General features: G+C 43.6%; 1 protein-coding gene and 1 pseudogene across 3 annotated transcripts; one reads left to right on the top strand and one right to left on the bottom strand.

Moving 5' to 3' along the window:
- Positions 1-207: 207 nt before the first annotated feature.
- Positions 208-5587, top strand: LOC100769332 (annotated as a pseudogene).
- A 7927-nt stretch (positions 5588-13514) lies between these two features.
- Positions 13515-22129, bottom strand: LOC100769620 (zinc finger protein interacting with ribonucleoprotein K). Of its 3 annotated transcripts, XM_035453924.1 has the most exons (5): positions 21891-22129; positions 21303-21341; positions 18928-19211; positions 18485-18614; positions 13515-17218 (listed from the first exon to the last, which is right to left on the bottom strand). In XM_035453924.1, the coding sequence occupies exons 4-5, from the start codon at positions 18513-18515 to the stop codon at positions 15978-15980; spliced, it is 1272 nt and encodes a 423-aa protein (XP_035309815.1). In that variant the 5' UTR covers positions 18516-18614; positions 18928-19211; positions 21303-21341; positions 21891-22129; the 3' UTR covers positions 13515-15977. The 3 variants fall into 3 exon arrangements, with proteins under 3 accessions (XP_035309815.1, XP_027289975.1, XP_027289976.1); XM_027434174.2 differs by lacking the exon at positions 18928-19211; XM_027434175.2 differs by lacking the exon at positions 18928-19211 and having other exon boundaries at positions 18485-18611.
- Between the last annotated feature and the right edge of the window lie 1019 nt (positions 22130-23148).

Here is a 23148-nt window from a genome sequence, read left to right as displayed (position 1 = left end):
TCCTATTTTTGTCATTAAGAAAAAATCTGGTAAATGGAGATTGCTTCACGATCTTAGAGCTATTAATCAGCAGATGCAAATTATGGGCCCTGTACAACGTGGTCTTCGGGCAACCTCACTGCGGATAGTTGGGATAAGCTTGGAAAAGATCTAGATTTTGTCTGGGCACAGGGAACGCTGAAGCCAGGGACGAGGCCTATTTGGAAAATGGTTCGCAGCTGTCTAGAGGATCAAAGATGCCGCAAGGCTGTAGAAGAGGGGCAGGAGACGTTAGAACAGCTGAAGGAAATAAATAGATGCAAGTCATGGGGCCTGTGCAGCGTGGTTTACCATTGCTGTCAGCCCTACCCAATCATGAAGAACCTGATTTGTGATGTGTGCAGGATAGTGTTAGGTTTGCTTTTACTTTACCTTCTATTCTCCATACCATTATATGAGTGGGTGGTTTTACCCCAGGGTATGGCCAATAGCCCCACTATGTGTCAGCTTTTTGTGTGTCATGTTATTGCTCCTATTAGAGAGAAATACCCTGCTGTGAGATGTGTTCACTATATGGATGACATTCTCTTAACTAGTAAGGAGTTGAAATTGCTGCACTTAGCATATGGAGATTGCATTGGATATCCAAACTACCCTTAATGCTCAATTGAAAGGTGGCATTATGGTTTTGAATCAACACATTGATCTATTGCAGAAACAATTGGATACTTTATGGTAACTGGCACAGTTGGGATGTGAATGGAGAATGCCTGGTTTGTGTTCTAAACAACCTTCATAGTATCTTCTAGGCAACTGGTCTGGGGATTTTGACAAGCTGATGCAGGAGCTGAGACTCTCCATAGTGCATGTGAATTCCACCAGGGTCGACATCTCGGTTGCGGAAGGACTGTCTGCGTGGATCACTCAAGCCATGAATCATCTGAAAGAGTGGGCGGGAATGGGTGCCCTGGGAGGAATGCTTATCCTAGTTAGTTTCATAGCCTTATGGTGTATCTGCAGGATGAGGGTCACACAGCAGAGAAGTAATACCATGATTGCACAAGCCTTTAGTTTAGTTAAGGAATGGGCTGGAGTAGGGGTTATGTTTTCCATGATGCTGTTAGCCATTTTTGTTTGCTTGTGGTGCCTATGCAGGATCAGGAAGTCACAAAAATCCCAAGCTGCTATGTTGGTACAGGCCTTTGCTGCTGTGGAAGCAGGACAGTCCCCTCAAGCATGGTTATCCATGCTGACAGACAAATAGATGTCTGTCTCGCCCTTGCTGAGTGAGTGATGCGTATCTGAATCAGTCATGCTCAATGACGGGCACCTACCCTCATGCTGAGCGAATAAGCATACATGTGTTCCCTTCAACCTAAGACATGAGCCTGTGAGGGCGACACAGTGACTCTTTGACGGGTAAGATAGGGACACTGGGGTTGAACCTAAGACAGAGATGACTGAAATCTGACAACAGATAGATACTGCTACTCCTATAATATTAAAACAAAAAGGGGGAACTGTAGGGAGCTGCAGAAAACCGCACCCAAAAGATGGCGCCGGTTTCCGCCTTCCGCCAGCCCGACGGCGAGCGCTCTCTGTGGTAAACAACTCCAAATAAGGCAAAGGTCATGTATCCTCTTAATTCTGCTTGGAGACAACCTATCCTGGCGTGCCACGTAGGGTTAGGTGATTGGTAGATGTAGACTATATCAAGCCCCATCTCCCTCGGCCCGGGGCCGCCGCCATTATACATTGTACAAAGCAAAGAGGTTCCCGATTAAACTGTGTTTGAAGAAGATTCCTCGGTGTGGCGTCTTTCTTGCTGGTCAAGGGTGGACGCCGCATGCAGCTACAACTTATAAAAATACTTTCTGTAATACAAATGAAATCAATTACATGGGTAAATTTAAAGAGTGTGATTACTGGTATGTAGGAGTATTTTTATCAACTTAAGCAGATGTGACCTGTTTTCTAAATTTGTAATTCCATTCACATAGATGGCAAAGTCGTGGAATCCTTTTCCTTCACAATCATGCCAACATTGGTATTTTCAGGGTTTTCTTTCATCACTTTGTAATGTATTTTTTTCTCTAATTTTTCTGGGTTTCATTTGCTTGCAAATTAGCAATTTTCCTTATTGTATTTCCTATTTTTATTGATACAACATTTTATTCCACTTATCATTATTATCACATGACCCAAGAACCATGTATTTTACATTGTAGGAGAGTTACATAAAAAGTTAGTTCAAGCTACAAAATGCAAAGTTGTTCATAATTTCAAAATGAAAAAAATGCCAGGAACATAACAGAGCTATTCATAATAATGCCACATAATATTTTCTCATATTTGCTTTTATATCTTAATGACTTTGACATAGACTGGTTCTAATTTTGCAGGTATTTTCTACTTCTGTTCAACTTGATGGATCATGATCGTGTGCAGTTTCAAGAAAGTGGAGATTTTAGCCCTTAGCACAGAAAACCACAACCTAGGTTATATAATTAACCATGAAATGAGAGCTACATCATTTAACTTATTACTATTTTACCCAGTTGCTCCATGTCACAGAATTTCTGTGACTAGTTTTTAATATTGAAATGTTTATCCTATGATGTATTTTAGGATGGTCATTTTTATCTTCCATGTGGTAAGACTCAATTAATCATGCTTCATGAAAAACAACTGGACCAACAAATAACCACCACGTCAGTAATTTCTCATAAAGTTTAAATATTAACACATTTTCACACTTAGAATTTTGATTGACCCAACCTATCCCCTTTCTCTATTTTCTTTCCTCAGCCTAGCTTGTACTCTCCCATTGGGCTTTCTTTCACTATCAAAACACATGTATTGTATTATCCTCTCCCAAAAAAAACCACAGAGCTTCTTCTGGGCTCCTTTCGTTTTTCCTGACCTCTGCACACACTCACTCCCACGAAAACACAGTTTTTAAACTATGCATTGCATATATGACAGTGATACCTATCTTCATGAACATGGAGTGGATGACTTATTAGTTTCTATTTTCTAGAATTCTATAGAGTTCTAGCCATTCCCTAGGGTGCTCCGTGTGCCAGCGCATGGGGAAAAGGAGATTGTAAGTATGTTATAGTTCTTAGGATCTCAGCTAATCTCCCTATTCTGTTTAAACTTTTTCAGATCCTAGGCCTCGAAACCAGTTCTGCCCCAGTGCTGGATGGATGGCTGACTGTCCTTTAGTGCTTGACTGACAGTTGACTGCCCCTGTATGGCTGCTCAGTGAGAGGTAATTAATATTGCCTTCCCTGGAGCTTCATGGTTCAGCCTCTTGCACACCTACTTTTCTCTGGCTCTGCAAGGAGATCTCAACCAGCTTAAGAATGGCTTTCATACACCTTCTCTCACAGGAATAAATACGGTGTTCTGAAAGTTGTTTCCCACAGTATAACATTGATGTCCTGTCTAACAGACTGCCTTCTTTCCATCCCAGACTAATGACTCCTGCATGGTTATCCCAGGGACAGTTTCAACAGAGAGAGTGAACATTATTACCAGAGTAGCTACAAACTCACCATGTATTGTCCCTCCCCATCACATTTCTCCTGGCACGTTTTGCCTATTTTTATTTTGCTGTATATTCTGTAAGATTTCATCGCACTGGATATTCCCTCCTCCCTTACACCCCGACTCAAGTGTGCACACATGCATGGGTGTCCATGTGTGGTCATTTTTCATGAGATCTAGGTCTTAATTTAATATGATATACATCGTCACTTGAACCACATTCAAATATGTAATTTTCTTGATAACGTTTTCTTACCTAAGATATGTGTGGGATAATGAACAACAGACCATTCAGTACCATCAAAGTCCAAATTTTGAGACTGTATTAATACAGCTTCCGGAAGAGACTCACTTCTCACCTAGCAGTCTGGAATGCATTTTGCATGGAGCTTTTAAAAGTAAAGATCCCAGGAAAATTCTATCCTCGGTGGCAGTTGGCAGGGTAAATTATATCAAAAAAAAAAAAAAACACTTTAAGGGATGCCAAATACATGTAGTTAGCTGGGACATTTTGAAACCCAGTTCCTACAACAGGTTTGAGTACTTTCCCACAGGACTTTTGAAGACAGGGTTAGAAAAGGAGTGGATGAGTCTCAAGTAAAACCAAAAGTGACTCCAGCTGAGACAAAACAGAGTAACCTTTGCCCTGTCACAGAGCATAAATGTATTCTCTATGGTGACATAAATTTCTCATTACTTAACTAAACATTTAGGTAAGACACATATTAAGAATTTATATATTTAAGGTCTGTGTTTTAATTGAACTCTTCATTTACACCATTACCGGAAAATACCCATATTTTCTAGAATTGTGTTTGTTTGTTTGTTTGTTTGTTTGGGTTTTAACATTTCATTCTTTCTCACAGCCCCTCATCATCCCAAGTACTGCATTTTTTTGTGAAACTTTATGGCTCTACTTGCATCAATACTCACATTCTGAAGCATTCAGCTATCTCACAGTAAGATAAATTGAAAGCAACTACTTCCATCAAGATTTTAGGGATGATATCTTTTTATGTTGCCTACATTGCCCTTGAACTCCTGAGTTTACAGGATTCTTTGCTTCAACCTCTAAATAGTCTCATGGATTAGTGCTCTTCCACTCCAGGATATAATCATTTGTATTTCTTCATTTTTCATATTGCTCTGAATCACACAATAGACTTCTGGAATATGGCCATCAGAATCATTTTCTTATCACAAATAACAGCTGGAATCCTGGGAAATGGTTCTCTAATAATCTGCTCTCTGGTCTTTTACTACAAAAAATGCACAGTAAAGCCCACAGATTTGATTCTCAGGCACCTAATGGTAGCCAATAGCTTGATTATTCTCTCAAATGGAGTGCCCAATACACTCTCAGCTTTTGGGTTCAAGCAATATTTGAATGATTTTGGATGCAAGTTCCTAATGTTTATTCATGGATTTTGCAGGAGTGTGTCCATTGGTGCCACCTGCCTCTTGAGTGTCTTCCAAGCCATCACCATTGGTACCTGTTGGAAGCATAAAAAACTCAAACATGCAAAATACATTGGTTGCTCTACTTGCTTACTCTGGGTCTTCTACATCTTAATTCATTTCATTTTCTTATCCCTATATTGAAAAGAAAAAGAAAAACGTGACAAGAAAACGCAACTTTGGCTACTGCTCCATTGTAGGGCGCAATAAAATCCGTGACTCACTCTATACAGCATTGGTGGTTTGTCCTGAAGTCTTCTTTTCTATGCTCATGGTCTGGTCCAGTGGCTCCTTGATTGTCATCCTATACAGACACAAGCAGAGGGTTCAACACATCCATAGCACTTGTGGTTCCAACAGATCCTCCCCTGAGGCCAGAGCCACCCAGAACATCATGGTCCTAGTGTCTTTTTTTCTGGTGTTTTATACTCTGTCTTACACCTTACGAGGTTGCATTGCTCTTTTGTCTACTCACAGTTGGTGGCTGGTGAATATCACTCACATGACTTCTCTGTGTTTTCCCTGCTTCGGACCCTTTTGTCTTATGAATCATTACTCCATTGCATCCAGGCTTAGGTTGGTCCGTATAAAAATGTAAATCTTCCAATTTTCCTTAGATAAGTCAAAAATAGGCTTTGTGTGCTGTTTACTTGACATTCATATCAAAAATTAATTAAAGAAAGTTAAGACGCTAGGAAAATGTCTTTCAAAGATTAGCCAAAATGAGTACTCTAGCTTTTTCACCTGGTTGACAGAACAGCTTACGTGTGCTGATTGTATTATCAGTGATCCGTCACTATTCCAAGTCTGCTTCTTCCCTTGGTGATCTACAAAGAAGGGAGTGAACACCCTGCCAATAAAACTTCTCTTCATGTGTCTTTTATCTTGTCAGGGCATCTTGGTTGAGTAATATTGGCATTAGTTGTTAGAATGCCTGACAGAATTGTCATGTGAATCTATCTGGCCAGGAGTTCTTTTTACATTAAATGTGTGTTTTTTTTTAATTACTCCTTCAATTTTGTCACAAAGCAGGTTGCAATGGTCTTCTCTGTAGTTTGTGTTCAGGTTTTCAGTTCTGTTTGACTATTTGTTCTTATGCCAATGCTAAGCTGCCTTTGTCACTGTGGTTCTAGTGTAATTTGAGTCAAGTGTGGGAATTGTCTACATTTTTCTCACCCCTTAGGATTGTCATACCTATTTTTGATATTTTGGGCTTCATATTAATTCTGATAGTTTTTTTCTTGGTCTGTAATTCATGAACCAGAATTTTGATATATATTACATTAAACATGTATGTATATTTACATTTTTGCCAGATTCCATCTCTGGATGAAGGCAGGGTCTGAAGATGGGTGTATGCAAGAGTGGCCATGGGAAGAATCAGACCCAGGACACATCTTAGTTTCATTTTAGGAAAGAAGGACAGAGAAGAAACACATCCCCTGTAGAGATACAGCTCCCAGCAGGGGGTGTAAGGAGTAGGTGAGGGAAGGAAGTGAGCTTGGCCATGGTGGTTGGGAGAATCTTGCTGACTGGCTGACTAGAAGCCAGAGTGCTTCTTTATTTATACAACACTTAGTAAGTAGGGATACATTCATGTCATTCTAAAACATAGATCAGATCATTTTTGTTTTTGGACTTTTGATTAACATTTTCTTTTTCATCTTTTAGTCATCATTAATAAACTATGACAGAACAGAGTTATCGTTGCTAATCAGGTTTCCTCATGTTTTGATATCATCGATAAGAAGTTATCGAAGTTATCTTTCATAACCAGTTTTACTCATCAACCCCATAACCCATTTTTTTTAACAATCTAGAGGCATGTGACAGACTGATTTTAGGAAGGAAGCTTTTGTGGGTACAAGGGCACTACACCAAAACAATCTTCAAGCCATCCCAGGCATACTGTCATGTCCCAAGTAGTATATTATTAACTTTTAATTGTCAGAGTGCCCAAGACATACCCTTAGGCAAAAGCTGCTGTAGTTATTATCCAAATTCTGGTATAATACAGAGTTTGCATTTTCTTCACAGATTACTTTCATCATCTTTCTACATCATTATTTCCCCATCTGTATAAGTCTCTGTGCAGGACAGAAGTAACTTCAGCTATTCTAATTTTCTTACTGTATAATCCACATAATTGCCCAAGCGTACAGTGGGAAGAGCCTTGCAAATTGAACTGTAGCCAATTCTTCTGGCACACTGAATCTGCTTGACCTTTTTGAGTTTACTTTGTTTTGAATATCTTGTTCCTGTATAAGTACTGGGGTAGATGTTTCAAGCCTGTCTCAAAGCCTCATAAAGAGACCTCTGGCTTTGTTATGTGTGTCACAACCTCCAAGACATAAGAAATACTTTCAAGCAGATAAAATATACCCCCCTAAAATTCGGAGGAATGGTGTGTTCAGGACTTTCCTGGGGAAGATTAGAAGCAGTACTCCTTAGAGAACACAGAAATGATTCATAAGAAATTTTACATCAACCCAATATCCCTAAATTACACAAATATTAAAAGTTCCCCATGTGTGCAGCAGGTGGAGATAAAAACCAAAAGTGACAGGGCACACAGCATGTTGCTCAGCTTTACTGGATTTTGTCAAACAGCTGTTCTGGTTTTGTCGTGGCCGGGCATGTCTCAGCCCCAAGCCACTGTAGCCATGAGGTTCAGCCTGAGTGCGGGAGCGTGGACTTGGAACCTCCTAGCAACCCAATGGCGATAAAGACCAAACACACAGGCATCTTGTCATCTTTAGAGAGCTCTCAGTTCCATGCTGCAAAACTGGAGTCTCTTGTTTATTCTTCATCTTCCTGGCTGTTTCCTAGCCATGCTTCGCTGACCCTGAAGCCATTTCTCTCTCCTCTAGTAGTGCCCTCTGCCTGGTCGCTCCTAACTCTCTCTCTGATCTCACCTGTTGCCAACATCTCCCGCCCTCCACACTGGTGCAGGCCTATTAAAATGCTTTGTCCTGTAGAGATGCAAACTAGGGGACATTCTCCACTGAGGCCATGCTATTCAATAGCAAATCAGCTAGCATCTGCTATTCAATGCAGACCTGTGGTCCCAGTTACTGGAACCACTGGAAATTTCCTAATGCAATTTTCATGGCTCCCGAAAGGTTTATGGCTTTTGCCATTCCCAAAAGATAGGGCTGTCCCACTTTTTGAATTTTTCCTCTTGTTTAAAACTAGATTCCCTCAGCCACCACTCTCTTTACTCACCCTAGTTCCTCTCCACCTCCCCTCCCATCTAGCTATATTTCCTTTATGTCTTGTATTAGAAAAAAAGTACTTCTGGGGGGTAAAAATAATATAAACAATGACAAAAAATCTTACACATCAGAGTTGAACCAGAGAAACAAATAGAAGGAAAAGTGCCTAAGTAAATGCATGAGAATCAGAGACCCCCTTGTTCCTAGCTGGAAGCCACAATAGGCAGACAGGGGTTTGGTGCAGGACTGTGTAGGCCCTGTGCATGCTTCCTTAGTCTCAGTGAAGTCATAGAAGCTTTGACTTTTTGGATATTTTATTGGTGTCCTCCTTACACTCTGTCCTCACTCTCTTTATCTCTGCTGTGGAATGACCTGAGCCTGGAATGGAGGCATATAAAAGAGACATTCCTTTTAGGGCTGATATTCCAAAGTTGCTCTCTCTCTCTGCATAATGTCAGGCCATGGTTCTCTGTATTTGTTTTCCTGTGCTGCAAGAGGTAACTCCTATGATCTTGGCTGTGCAAGGCACTGGTCTATGACCATAGCACAATTTTATTAAGTATCATTCTTCTTCTTCTTCTTCTTTTCTTCTTCTTCTTCTTCTTCTTCTTCTTCTTCTTCTTCTTCTTCTTCTTCTTCTTCTTCTTCTCCTTCTCCTTCTCCTTCTCCTTCTCCTTCTCCTTCTCCTTCTCCTTCTCCTTCTCCTCCTCTTCTTCTAGAGCAATATTATTTGGTTTTACATTAGATCCTTAGTCTATCTAGTCTCTGGTTCTTGGTCACCAATGAAATGTTGTGTGTGTGTTCCATCTTGCCTAGGGGTCCTTAAGTTAAATCCAGTCTTGATGGGTTACCTCATAAGCTTAGGGCTAAAATTTCTCTAACATTTACTCTCAGGACAGCATTGTAGGTCAAAGTGAAGGGACCAGCTCCCCATTTCGACAGCCGTAACAGCTGAACACGTGCTTGTCTGAACTTGCCTTAGTCACTAAGAGGTCAGATGCCTGCCTCATGGCAAGGAACCAATCAGAAGTTAGCTGTTGGTGCTATGCTTTACGGCTCTGGGTGTGCTTTATGGACAAGTGCACAGCAATGACGCACAGAGCATAGCAACCGCCCTGGGAGGGCCTATGGGCCATAATAACCAGTTGACCAATCAACACAGGGCAAGCCCTCCAAGCCTGGAGGCACACCAATCCTGAGCCTGTGTGTATCCCTAGATACTCCCCTTACGGTGCCCTATAAGATCTCTATGCAGACGCTTCAAGCTGTCTTTTCTAGCCATCCGCCATGGCGGGTGGATGAAAGATCCAAGCTAACATGGGGTTAGCTCGTTAAACAACAATAAAGCCTCATGCTGTTTGCAGCAAGCTTTTGAATCCGCCTGGTGATTGGGGTGACCTCGGTGGTGGGCTGAGACCCTGGAGGCCTGAGTTTTCCAGGGGTCTAACAGTAGAAGTTCAGTATTGATCCCTAGCATAGGTGTGGACCTTGGGAGCCCATTCCACATGGAGGGATACTCCCTGAGCCAAGACACTGGGGGGGGGGGCTAGATCCTATCCCAAAGGATATGATAGACTCTGATGACACCCTATGGAAGGCCTCACCCTCCAGGGGGAGCAGAAAGGATATGTGATAGGTTTTATTTGAGGGGTGTGGTAGGGGAGGAGGGGAGGGAGAAGGGAACTGGGATTGACAGGTAAAACAATCTTGTTTCTAATTCAAATAAAAAAATCTGCAAAAAAAAATTGCTCCTTAGTTCCCAAATGATACAGTTCATGGAAAGCATGGCAGGCAGGGTAGGAATGACTGAGGGAATGACTGATAATAATCTCTGATGACAGAAGGGGGCCTAACAGGGGGAGTGGGGTGGTTTCCCCTGTTCCCTGCACTCTCCAAGCCTCTGCTCTGGTTGTGTTTTGTTTTGCCATCCCCTTGCCCTGCATTCCACCGCTGGTCAGAAACCGCAGTCCTCCCACCCACACGGGTCCCCTGCCCTGGAGCCACTTGCGGATTTGTGATTAGAGGTCGGGATGACAGGTGAAGGTCTGAGAATTTAGGACCCACCTGCGCGAGCAGGGACCGCTGTCACCTGGCCCCGGAGCCAGCCAGCCAGTGCCCGGTGCTCCCGCAGTGGCAACTGAGTGTCTCCTTTTGTGACTTCCGGCGTCTGCCAACTCGGGAAGGGTACCAAAGTTTGGGACATAGAACTGCCTGCCAATGTGCCCGATGCCGAGAAGATTCCGGAGGTCCCGCCTGAAAGGAAATGCTTCCAGCAGGCGCACTGGATTGTGGGCAATGTAGTTCCTTCAGCGAAATCGGCCCAAGAGGCACTGACTCCGGCATCACTGGGGGTCTAAACTGTGTGCCTTGACTGGAAGTTCTGGGGAAGAGCCCAGAACCTCGCTAAGAATAGCGAGACCGCCTTCGTCTGAGAGAGAACAAGGAGTGAAAATGTTGGGACGAATTAAGGGCACACACATCAAAGTCAGTAAGGGTATTATTAACTGACCACCCTTATGGTTTCATTGTTGAAATTAGTAAAGTATAAAGCTTTAAGTCAGTTGTTTAAGGTCAATGATGAGGATGATTCCCAAGCCATAAAGAGGAAGAATGGTTTTTAGAGAGAAATTTTGGAGGGACACTTGAGCTCCCATGTTGACTAATGTGGAGCAATTCCTTGGCTTTCCTTGGTGATAAATTCCAGCAAGGACAGCCCCAGGAGAAAGCCAGGGGGTGGGGCCGGGTATCAGAATATTCGAAAAGCAGGTTGTGAACAGAGGCACCTATATGTGTATGGCATCCAAGCAGAGAAGTAACACTCTTTATGTAGATGGTATCCTTTGGCCCTCAAACTGAGATACATTAATTTCCTGTTAGGAATATGCCACCTATTTGAAAAATGAGAAGGGTTCTAGTTGCCCCACATACCAACATAAAGAGTTGGCATGGTCTCACCGACAGCCCACGTGCATAGATGGCATCAGGGCATGGAAATACAGACTTGGAATAACTGACTTCATTTCACCTACAATTAAAGGAGCAACGTTAGGCCTGAAATTTCGAATGGTTCATGGGGAAGAGAGAAGCTTCAACTGTTTAAACAGTGCTATGAGCTTGGAATTGCCTTTACTGGGCCACATAATTTTGGGTATGTTGTATATTTATTTCCATGCAATTCTAGAAAGTCTTTAATTTCTTAAATTCAGTAGAGGGTTGTTCAGTTTCCATGAGTTTGTAAGCTTTCTGCTATTCATGTTTTTGTTGATATCCAGCATTAATCCATGGTGGTTAAATATGTTGTAGGTCGGTATTTCAATTTAATTTAACACCTACCCAGTGCACTTAGGATAAACTGTATGTGCACAGAGTGAGACCATCTGCTAGGGGAATAAGTAGCTATGCTCTATGCGTCATTGTTGTGCACTTGTCCGTAAAGCACACCCAGAGCCGTAAAGCATAGCGCCACCAGCTAACTTCTGATTGGTTCCTTGCCACGAGGCAGGCGTCTGACTGTCTAGTGACCAAGGCAAGGTCAAGCAAGCACATGTTCGGCTGTTATGGCTGCTGAAATGGGGAGCTGGTCCCTTTATTACTTTGTAATATGCATGTATCTATATATGCACACTTAATTGCAATTCATTTGTAAGGATTCAGTGTCTCATCACATAATCTTTATTATTCACATATATGAAAATATCCATATACCCATTTGACACTTAGATGAATTGATTAAAAAGCGTGTTAGGAAACTTGGTTTCTTTTCTTTTTTTTTTTTTTTGTAGTTTAAACTTATTTATTCTTCTCCCACAATGTACATCTGGACTGCAGCCATTCCTTCCTCCCTAGTCCCATGAACCCTTCCCCCTAGTCCATGGCTCCTCTGTTCCTTTCAGAAAAGAGCACACCTCCTAATGACATCAACCTAACTTAGTAAAATATGATGAAATTAGTCTAGGCATATACCCTCTTATCAATGCTGGACAAGGCAACCCAGTAGGAGGGAAAGCAGGCAAAACAGAGGGACTCCACCCCCACGGATAGGAGTCCACAAGAACCCCAGAGCTAAACCACAACAGCATGTATGCAGACCCTCAGATGCAGACCCATGCAGGCTCCATGGTTGCAGTTTCAGTCTCTTTGAGCGCTTGTGAGCCCTGTTTAGTTAATTCTGTGGGTTGTGTTACCCTGGTATCCTTGACCCTTCTGGCTCATACAGACCTACCTCCCCTTTAAAGTCAGTGATTCTCACTCAGTTTGTGGGTCACAATTCCTGTAGAGGTTGCCCAACCCTTTCACAGGAGTTGTATATCACATATTTACATTATAGTTCACAACAGTAGCACATTTACAGCTGTGGAATGGCAATGGAAATAATGTCATGGTTGGGGTCACCACAATATGAGGAACTGTATTAAAGGGTCACAGCATTAAGAAGGTTGAGAACCGCTGATTTAGGGAGTGCACCCATTCTGCTGGACACTTGAGCCTTCCAGCTTCGGAGTGTGTGATTTGCAATCCTATATAGAACTCAAGGACTTTCTCCATTACCATGTTTCTCCATCTTTGTCAGTCTTGTCTCCCTTTTCTTCTTCCTCAGCCTTTCACATTATACAAGTTATCGTTTAGGTATCGGTTGTGCAAGCCTTTGATAGTATCTTCTGGTTTTAGCCTCTTTTGCCTCTTTACTATTATATTTTCAGTATTTCTCTAGATCACAGAGCCTTCTCCGCTCTTTACAGTGAGTAGAAGGAAACTTAGTTTTAAGCGTGTAAATTAAAACAGAAACAAGGTATATATACAAAATATGGTTAACATGATTACACCCCAACTAAATTCTCTTTCAAAAGCAACTGTGTTTGGAATGTAAAACGAAATAAAAAAACTAAAACAATGGGGAACAAAAAGCAAAGGTAATAATCAAAAGTTGTCATTTTCTAATGTTTTATTTACGGATTTATGTTCTTCAGGTAATCCGTGACTATTGCACCAATATGATGATAAAAAGCAACCTGCTATTGCATCTCTCTTCCCAACTCAGTATTTGATATCCCTGTGGCAGCTGGGCATTGAACATGGTAGGAATGCAATTAAATATTCAAACCAGTACTTGCTTGTTTGGAAATGGCTAGACTTAAGAGACAGGGAACAGACAATGCCTAAAGACTAAAGTGCCTGTGACTATTACACTGTGAATAAAAGAGAAATACTTTTAAAATACTGTTCTAGTACTCGAAAACACTTTTCTCACTTACCAAGGACTAGTCGTCAAACCACTGAAGAATGAATGAAGTCTTAATACGTAATGTTAGTGTATATCTATTTATTAATGAAAATCACAGTAACACCAATTTCCACTCAAATAGGCAAAAAGAAAAAGTTTTAAAAACACAGTTGGCAAATAAACACATAAAATATTCAATATTCTGAAACACCAAAAACACAATTAAGACTATACTATATGTTATTATACACCTATTTAAATGGCCCAAACTGAATACATTATCCATACCAAAGACTAGCAAGAGTGTGGACAAGTTAGCTCACAAGCTGTCCTGATCAGTGGTTCTCAAACCATGGGCCACGACCCCTTTGGAGTTGAACAACCCATTTACAGAGGTTGCCTAAGTCCATCAGAAAACAAATATTTACATTATGGTTCATAAAAGTAGCAAAATTACACTCATGGAATAGCAACAAAACTATTTTTGTGGTTAGGGGTCCCCGAAACATGAGGAACTACATACAGGGTTACAGCATTAGGAAGGTTGAGACCCAACCACTGGTCTATAGCAATCTAGATTATATATGCATAATGAGTCATACTCCTTTATCTTTGTGGCCTTCTATGTAACAGCTCAAGAAAGGACTCAACTTAAGTATCCACCAAGAGTTGAATGGATAAAAAAAAAAAAAATCAATGGGTAGTGTCGTAGTTGTAAAAATCAAGCACAGCATTGCAATATAAAGGACAGGATATTAAAAAAGCAGCAGTGATGGATCTTAAAATAATTATGTATTGCCAAAAATACCTAGGGGATAAAAAGCAACTTTTGTTTTCATTCACAAACTGGACTTTTGTGATCAACTATAAACTACTGAACACATAGTCTGGGGAAAGATTGTAAGAGGTTATGAGGTAAACCAGAGACAAGGTCACCATCACAATGATGAGCATACAACTTTTCAAAGAACAAACCCTAGAGATGACTGCATTTCACTGGCACATCGATAAACTATAAAAAGTGACTCAAAATGCAACACTCAGAACTCCTACTTTCTGGAAACCAGATGGCTTGGTAGCCTCCATTATGATCCCACTCTGTCCTCAGGCATGGGTAAGGACAGGCCCTTTGTTAATGCAGGAGATAATGAGAAGCCAGGAGGGTGGTCACACCAGACTGCCAGTACAGCAGCTGGACTGTGATTACAACAGCTACATTCCTGGCCTACAGGATCTCCAGCTCATATCTCTATAGCAACAGATTTGAGGGAAACAATCAAGAAAAGACCACGCTCTCCCACAAAACCTTAGATTACGTTTTGGACAATGACCTCAGCTATTGTACATACACAGATCTCTAGGCCTTGTGAACACAGCAAAAGACAAAAGACTGCCGGGTGCCTTTTTACAAGAGTACTTTTACAGTATTCCGTCTGGCTAGCTGCAGACTCCGCCAGACCCATCCTTTGTATGCTCAATGTTTCCCACCTGGATCTGGTGATTTCCCGAGTGATGCCAGCCTAGGGAATCATTCCTATTGGGGTACGTGCTTTGTAGACCCTCACACGCTGCCTCTTTTCCGTGCCATGGGCATTTTGAGGACATCCTCTGAGAAAAATAGAGCAAAGTCATTCCATAGCCACTAGTACAGCAGATGAGCACGGAAAATTTCCATATCATAAGCTCCAATAATGACAGCCCTGCATCGCTTGGGCAGCCATGCAGGTCTGCTTTTTCCCTGCAGAGGTATACCAAGCTGAGACATCCACAAAAGCTGTCCAGCCTCTTAGGAAACCTCAGTCTGTTTTCCAGCCTTCCCACTAGTAAACTGGACTCAAAGAGTAAAGGTAACTTTTGGAATAAGGCATCTATCTAGATACAAACCAGAGCAATGGGAAAAAGGCAGTGACCAACTGGTAAATGGAAGGCTGGAAACATTCACCCAACTTTCATGTGACATTGATTTCAAAACTGCTTTTTTTTTTTAAGAAGCGGGTTAAGTGTCAGGTCCCCTGATTGGAACAACATGGGGCTACTAAAGACATGGCTACTTACAGGTAAGCAAATTGTAGCCACCTTCAGCAGACAATAGGGTAGATCTTCCTGGTAAAAGTCCAGGTGTAGCCATGCTTTAAGCAGTAAAAATGGAGAACCAATTCTCCATAAATACTCCATTCAAGAGTTCCACCAGGCAAGCAGCACAGACAATTTGCCTTTCTTTCCGCATGGCGGCGTGATCAGTGCACTCTGGTTATGCAGTAGAGAAAGATGGCTTCTACCACAAACACTGGTACCGACCTAAACGGCAAGGACCCTGGCCTTTTCAAGCATGGGCAAAGCAGCTCCTGAGCCCACCCATGCCTGAACTCCTAAGTAATCTCACACCCCTGGATGTGGGCAGAACTAAGATCAACCTCAGAAGGTTCTCTAGTGTCATGATACTGAAAGAGGGCATTCCTTTTAAGTCTAAGGCTTTTCTCAAGCACGGATTTGGAGGAGCTAAATGATGTCAGGCCTTGGCTTATCCACATTGGCTCCTTTGATGAGGTTACTTACTCACTGTGATATTTTTGGTCATGAATGAGGCTAGAGCATTGGCTAGAAGAATCCTCACATATGTCACTTTCGTAAGGCCTTTCTCCAGTGTGAACTACCTGATGCTGAATGAGACCAGACCTTTGGCTGAAGGACCTCCCACACTGGCCACACTCATAGGGCCTCGCTCCTGTGTGAATTCTCCGATGCTGAATGAGGATGGAGCTCTGACTGAAGGACTTCCCACACTCACTACACTGATAAGGCCTCTCCCCCGTGTGAACTCTCTGATGCTTAATGAGGGTGGCTTTTTGGCTAAAGGACTTCCCACACTGGCAACAATCATAAGGCTTTGCTCCAGTGTGAATTCTCCAGTGTTGGTTAAGAATGGCACTTTGGCTGAAGGAATTCCCACACTCGCTACACTTGTATGGCCTCTCTCCGGTGTGAACGCGCTGGTGTTTAACAAGGGTAGCTTTCTGACTAAAGGATTTCCCACACTGGCTACACTCATAAGGTCTGTCTCCGGTATGAATTTTCTGGTGGTCAACAAGACTGGAGTTCTGTCTAAATAATTTTCCACATTCGCTGCACTCGTAAGGCCTTTCTCCGGTATGCATTTGATGGTGATCATTCAGGTGCGAGGTTTGGCTAAAGACTTTCCCACACTCACTGCACTCCCACGGCCTTTCTCCAGTGTGGACTCTTTGATGCTGATCAAGCGAGTACTTGCCACGGAAGCTTTCCCCACATTTGCTGCACTCACAAAGCTTTTTCACGTTAGAGGCGTTCGGCTGGTGAACTAGTGTTTGCTCCCCACAGTCTCCTGACATGGGATTTATATGACCGTGAGTTTCTTTCCCAGCCTCAGTGCTTTCACTGGGCTTCTCAGTGCTGGGAAAGACCTGAAACTTCAGAAGGCTCAGTATGTCTAGGAGGTCCTTCTCAACATCCCAGATGGGGAAGGACTTTGCTGACATATGGAATAGGCATTGTTTCAAGTACGGGTCCTTGTGAGCATTATTCTTCAAGTGGTTTTCTATACTAGTATGTTTTTGGTGCTGATCAAATATTGGACATGGCTCTCCAGTATGCTTCTGCCCAGGTAGATCAGGCAGGTGGAAAATGTCTTGAAGAATCGGGAAACACTTTTCACAGAGGTGAGTTTTGGGTATAGATGGAGTTGTCTCAGATAGCCAAACCTTTGATGCTCCTGCAGAAACTCTTGGCTCTTCATCTTCTCTTCTGTGCCCACAACCTGAAAGAGAATTACTGCTGAAATGAACGTTGAGTATGTTCAGAAGAGGAAGCCCCAGCATCCATACATGCCACAGACTGTTTCTCCTGAACACAAGAGAGCTCTAGGGGTGGGTTAAGGGTGGAGTTGCCTTGGCCTATTAGGTGGCTAAAGAAAACAGAATTGAGAAGGCCTCACCGAACGAAGGCTACCAAGATGGCATGAACCACAGAGAAAGATGCCTAATTCTTCTACCCATGGCCTTAATGTATTGTTAACCCAGTGGCCAGACATTCATCATGGAGTAGCCTCCAAATGCCTAGAACTTCACACCCAGATTTTAGCAGGATGCCATCTGCCAGTGGTACGTATACGCTCTGCAGAAGGCAGGTTGTGTGCAAGCTTAGGGAACTCGCCCCAGTTGAAAATGAATAGCATGTGCTCAGATTTCTGCGTGACATTGTGGTGGAATCCATAGAGAAAGAGTACAGCTCAGAGGAACAGGAGATGCACAGAGACCAGAACAGGGATACCCAGGAACTAGAGATCACTGATAAAATAAGGGAGAAAACAGAAAACTACCATATCTGGGAAAGAGAATATAAAAACGAGCTTGGTTGGTAGCACTTAACCTAACCTGTGGTGGATACAGGATGTTTTTGAAGATGGCCTGGATGTTATGCCTTCCTCCAGTTGCCACTTACCACACTCAGACGGCCTATGAAGCCATGTTGACTTTTCAAAAGAAGCAGATTTCTCCCTTTTACCCCCATTGTTGTTATTACATGTGACCCCGTGAAACAAGGTCCACAGGAAAGAAAAGAAATAACAGGTGGTTAGTACTGAGACTATCTCATGAGAGAGAGATCACCTTAGATCCCAGGAAAGGAAAGACTAGCTTTTAAACATCCAAAACGGAAGATCCAGAAAGAACAGTCCATGGATCCAAACTGCAACCATGCCAAAGGCAGCCCTGAAAAAGGCAGCTATTCAAGGGGAAGGATGTGTGATGCCAATTCTCAGGATTTTACACACAGCTAGAGACAAGACAAGCAAGACGACACCCATAAATTAGGATGACTACGGGAGGCCCAACTCCCATACCACAATAAGCAGCAGGTTACTGGGGGTAGCAGACACAGCTCGATGTTACAACACATAGCATCTCTATACCCAGCAAACGTAGAAGTCAACAGCTCTCAAAGGTTTGGCTGTGGAAAGGATCAGTCTGCCTCTGGGAAAGAGGACTGAGGGTCTCAGGATACTAGGGGAATGTAAGAGCCTTACCCAGGGAGTTTATAAGTGCAAAGTTCTGCATCGTAACACTGACGTACAGGTGCCTCTGAGCCTTGTCCAGAAGTCTCCATTCTTCATGTGAGAAGCAAATGGCCACATCTTCAAAAGTCACACAGTCCTGCTATAATAGGGACAGGTTATTCCACAGTCAACTTCATCCCCATATTGCCAAGGATACCCAGGGAATTACCACTTATTTGTTCTCCTTCCTGCCCACATTCGCACCTCAAAGCAATACCAGGTCCCAATGCCATAGTAGCCATTTATATTTCAATAGTTCCAGTACTGGGGTGCATAGCACGAGCAGCAGACACAACGACACCATCTAAACTGGCATGAAGGGCTATATCTCTTCCTGCCAAACAATTGTGCAGGGGTCCTCCTGATGGACCCTCTTAGATACGCTCAGATATGAGTTCACCCTTCACCCTTACCTCCTCCCAATGGTCCTGACTGCCACAAGCAGCCCAGGGCCCGGCTCCAAAGACCACGTATTCTTTGTGTCAATCACAGCCATCCAGGATCACTTGCCATCGCACACACCATCATCTTCTATTTCCGCTGACCTTCACATCCCCTGGACTATCACAGCCTCACCTTTGCTCTTAATCACCCCTACTAAGTGGTTCAAAACCGCAACGGCTCTCTAGCCCATATTCAGTAGCTCACAGATGCAGACTTGTGTCCCTTAAATTTCCTATCGGCCTGAAATGAAAACCTGTAGACATACACAGGATCAAAACAAACTTGCAATAACCATACAGCATGAAGAACAGGCACTACTCTTGATATCTTAGTTTGGGTGCTCTAACAACATACTGTCTACTGGGTGGCTTATGAATGACAGGAATGTACTTCTCACAGATCTGAAGGCTTTAAGTCTGATGGCAAGGAGCCATTCTTGGCAATTCCTGGCAGGCCCTGTTCCATGGTTATAGACCACTTATTTCCATCGGTATTCTCTAACGGTGTGAAAAAGCATTAGCTGGATCCCTGGCATCTTGCTACACGGGCACTCACTAATCCCACATGAAAGGGATCTATGCTTACAATCTAATTACCTCTCAAAGGCCACACAGATTAGGATTCAACAACTGAACTTGGAGGAGACAAAACCATTCAGTCCTGGCCTTGGGGGACTTTCTACTTCGTAATGCTGGCACTGTGACTACCGTATTGTCCTATGCCTTAGAAACATTGGTCATACTCTTTTCCCCTGTCAACTGACCTCAACTTCTCTCACAATTGTGTTTCTAATGTCTATCACTTCTACCTAGGTATTCAAGACTCATTCATAGCCACAACTCTCCTGAGCTTTCATTATTACTACTATGAAAAACAGAACTATTCCCAATTACAACACACACATCTTTGGCTAAATACTGACCAGCAAATTTTTGGATATATCCATCTTAAGCCACTTCCCAAATTCCAGACCTATAAGGTTACCCATCCACATGAGGTCTCCCTTCATTGATTTTTGAAATAATTTAAAAGTAGCTAAAAGCAATTTAAAAATGTTCTGGCCTGGTGGTGGTGGAGCACACCTTTAGTCTGTGAGTTCGAGACTAGCCTGGTCTACAAGAGCTACTTCCAGGACAATCTCCAAGGTCACAAAGAAACCCTGCCTTGAAAAACAACAACAATGCAGGGCATTGCCGGCACATGCCTTTAATCCCAGCACTCGGGAGGCAGAGGCAGGCGGATCTCTGTGAGTTCGAGGCCAGCCTGTTCTCCAGAGTGAGTGCCAGGATAGGCTCCAAAGCTACACAGAGAAACCCTGTCTCGAAAAAACAAAAAAAAAAAAAAAAAAAAAGAAAAAAAAAGAAAAAAGAAAAACAACAACAACAAAAAAGCAAAAACAAAAACAAAAACAAAAGTTCTTGATAAAAATGAACCTACATACCAACTTTACATTCCATTGATGGAGTTTCCATCCTTCTAGATCTTAAACTCCTAGAGCAGGAGTTCTCAACTTGTGGTTTCGACCCCCTTGGGCTTGAACAACCCTTGAACAGGGGTCGCCTAAGAGCATCGGAGAACACAGAGTTCCAATTTATGACTCATAGCAGTAGCAAAATTAGGAGTTGTGAAGTAGCAATGAAAATAATTTTATGCCTGGGGGTCACCACAACATGAGCAACTGTATTAAAAAGGGTCACAGCATTAGGAAGGTTGAGAACCACTGGCCTAGAGCCTGAACCAATCTCTGACTATTAACTAACCCTCTTTAAATTCTGAGACTCTACGAAGCACTAATCTCAAAACTAATCTAGACCCCTAGCATTTCTCCTCCACCTTCAGCCTGGTCCAGTCACTATTAACACTCACCGGGACTAATACAGCAGCGTCCTCCAGAGTCTTCTTATTGCCTACCTCACAACAACTGGGTTCTCCATGCTACACAACCCACGGAGGCTGATGGGACTAACCTTAGAGGAAATTCCTCCCCCTCCCTTTCCTTTTTCTCAATGTCCCTTTGCTCTGGTCACTCTAAAGCAGATACTGAGATTCATTCAGGTCTGAATCCTAGCCTGCTGCTTTCAGTTTCCTCAGGAGAAAAAAACACTTTTTTTGGGGGGGGATGATCTATGAACGATGTCAGACTCATGCCCAAGCATTTAGGCACCCCAGTGTCTGGGTCAACCTCGTTCTATTGTTTCTTATCATTAGGAACTACTTCCAGGAACCCAACCCACCCCCCCTCCCCGACAACACTGAATCAGGACCCTGCGCTTGGGTTTCTTAAGGGTTCTTTGGTCCGACACAAGGGCCTGAGCAGTGACAGCCTGAGGCATGCTCTCCTTACCGGCACGAGGGCCATGTCCACTTCTGAAGTAATGGGCACCTATGAGAAGAGAGAGAGAGAGATCATAAATGATGGCAGGGATCCAAAGCCTTGGGACTTCCTATACACTCTGCCAACATGGAGCAAGGGGACCCTAGGGACGTCCTCTTTACATCTGATCCTAAATCCTGAGTGTTGACGCTTTGCTGTGGGGCTCTGAACAGTGAGAGACTCAACCCCCACCCACCCCACCCCTCCTGTGTTATATATTCATACCGTCAGCAGCATTTTTTTTTGGAAAACCGAAAACCCACACTTGTCGAGCCTGTGAACTTTTTCCCCCCGTACACAGACTCCTGTGTCGTAGGATTTAGGATACAACGGCCCCTCTTTACTACTACAGGCTGACACACTCCAAGCTCCAGAGGAATTACACACGCTGGCTGGGCCCAGGCTGTCACATTCTGTCTCATCACTTAGCAAACAGGGACTCCCCACCCCCACCCCACCCCGAATCACCAACAGCGACTTAAGTGGACTCCTCCCTCGCTCGGACCCTGTAGGATAAGTGCTGAGGGCAAGGGGGGGGCCAGATGTCACAGCACTTACCTAAGCCTGCTGCGCGAGCTTGCGCGCAGCCATCCAACTGGGCGAGCGCAGAAGGCAGGGAGATGGGGACCTGGGCAAAACTGTCGCCGCCAGCGCCCGACGTGCAACGAATGCCACCTCTAGGACCGCTCCTTCCGCCTCTCCATCCCCTATTGCTGGACAAAGGGGTCCCGCGCACGGTCACCAAGAAGAGACCCCAAAAAACCGCTAAAGCGAGCGCTAACGGGGGCAGCCGGAAGTCCCGGCCATTCTGCCAGTAAAAAAAAACCAGACAATGGTACCGTTCTAAATGCTCATTGGTTCAGCGTTCGCTTTGTGACCAGTGCATTCTGGGTAACGTAGTTCCTCCAGCTACGCGCCTGCGGGTGGGGAAGCTGTGTGCCCTCATCACCTGGAACAAAGGCAGGATGCTGGCAAGTGCCATCGTGGACCGGGACCAAACAAGCCTCTTCCAGCTGTTTGTTTTCTGTTCTGCCTTCCTCGTTCGTTCGTAGACTTGGGCCACCCCAGTGTTCTCCAACCAGGGGCCCAACCGAATACCCCAAAGGGCTGCAAATAAGCTACATTGGAGGTCAAAAGGGGTCATGGTTAGTTCAGAGGACTTAAGCCCTGAGAGAGCAGAGAGAATTCTCCGCTTTGTGCCCAAATGCTGCACAGACATCCCGATGGAAGCCCATGCCTAGCGTCCAGAATTAGCTCTGGCCACTTAGCACCCCCCCCCAGTCCACCACTGGAGACTACCTGTGGGGGGTTTCATCTAGGTGTGTTACATTTCCCTGTTTTCTGCTCTCATATCCTAGAGCCCTCCCTTGATATCATCCCCGGCCCCCGATTTTTAATGGCACTTGACTTGCTTTTTCGTCTTTGTGCCCTCAGAGGATGCATCACAGATCACACATGGCTGCTTAAACTTTAAATATAGGTCCAGAAGCCAAATTCCCTGGCTATCATAAGGAGCATAGATGGCTTCTATAGAAAAACGGGATCTGTGTGAGGTTCACAAGTTCCTCTCAACGCCCCCCCCCCCGCCCCTCTTCTGAGGGCGCAGCCCTTTGCAAGCAGGTCCACCCAGCCACCTACAGAAATGGCCAGCTGTAGCCACCCACTAGTCATAATAAGCTAAGGTTAAAAGTAACCTCAGTCCCCAACTGCCAAAAGTGAACAGAGTTTAAGCAATTCTGAGACTTTTAGCTTGTGAACAAGTTCTGTGTGTTTCTGTATTTGCGTATTTAGCATCGGCCAATCTCTGGACCAAACA

Source organism: Cricetulus griseus, unplaced genomic scaffold, assembly GCF_003668045.3.
Source record: "Cricetulus griseus strain 17A/GY unplaced genomic scaffold, alternate assembly CriGri-PICRH-1.0 unplaced_scaffold_76, whole genome shotgun sequence".
In the NCBI taxonomy this organism is placed as follows: domain Eukaryota; kingdom Metazoa; phylum Chordata; class Mammalia; order Rodentia; family Cricetidae; genus Cricetulus; species Cricetulus griseus.
The sequence above is the reverse complement of the archived record's forward strand: the minus strand, read 5'-3'. Positions and strand labels throughout refer to the sequence as shown.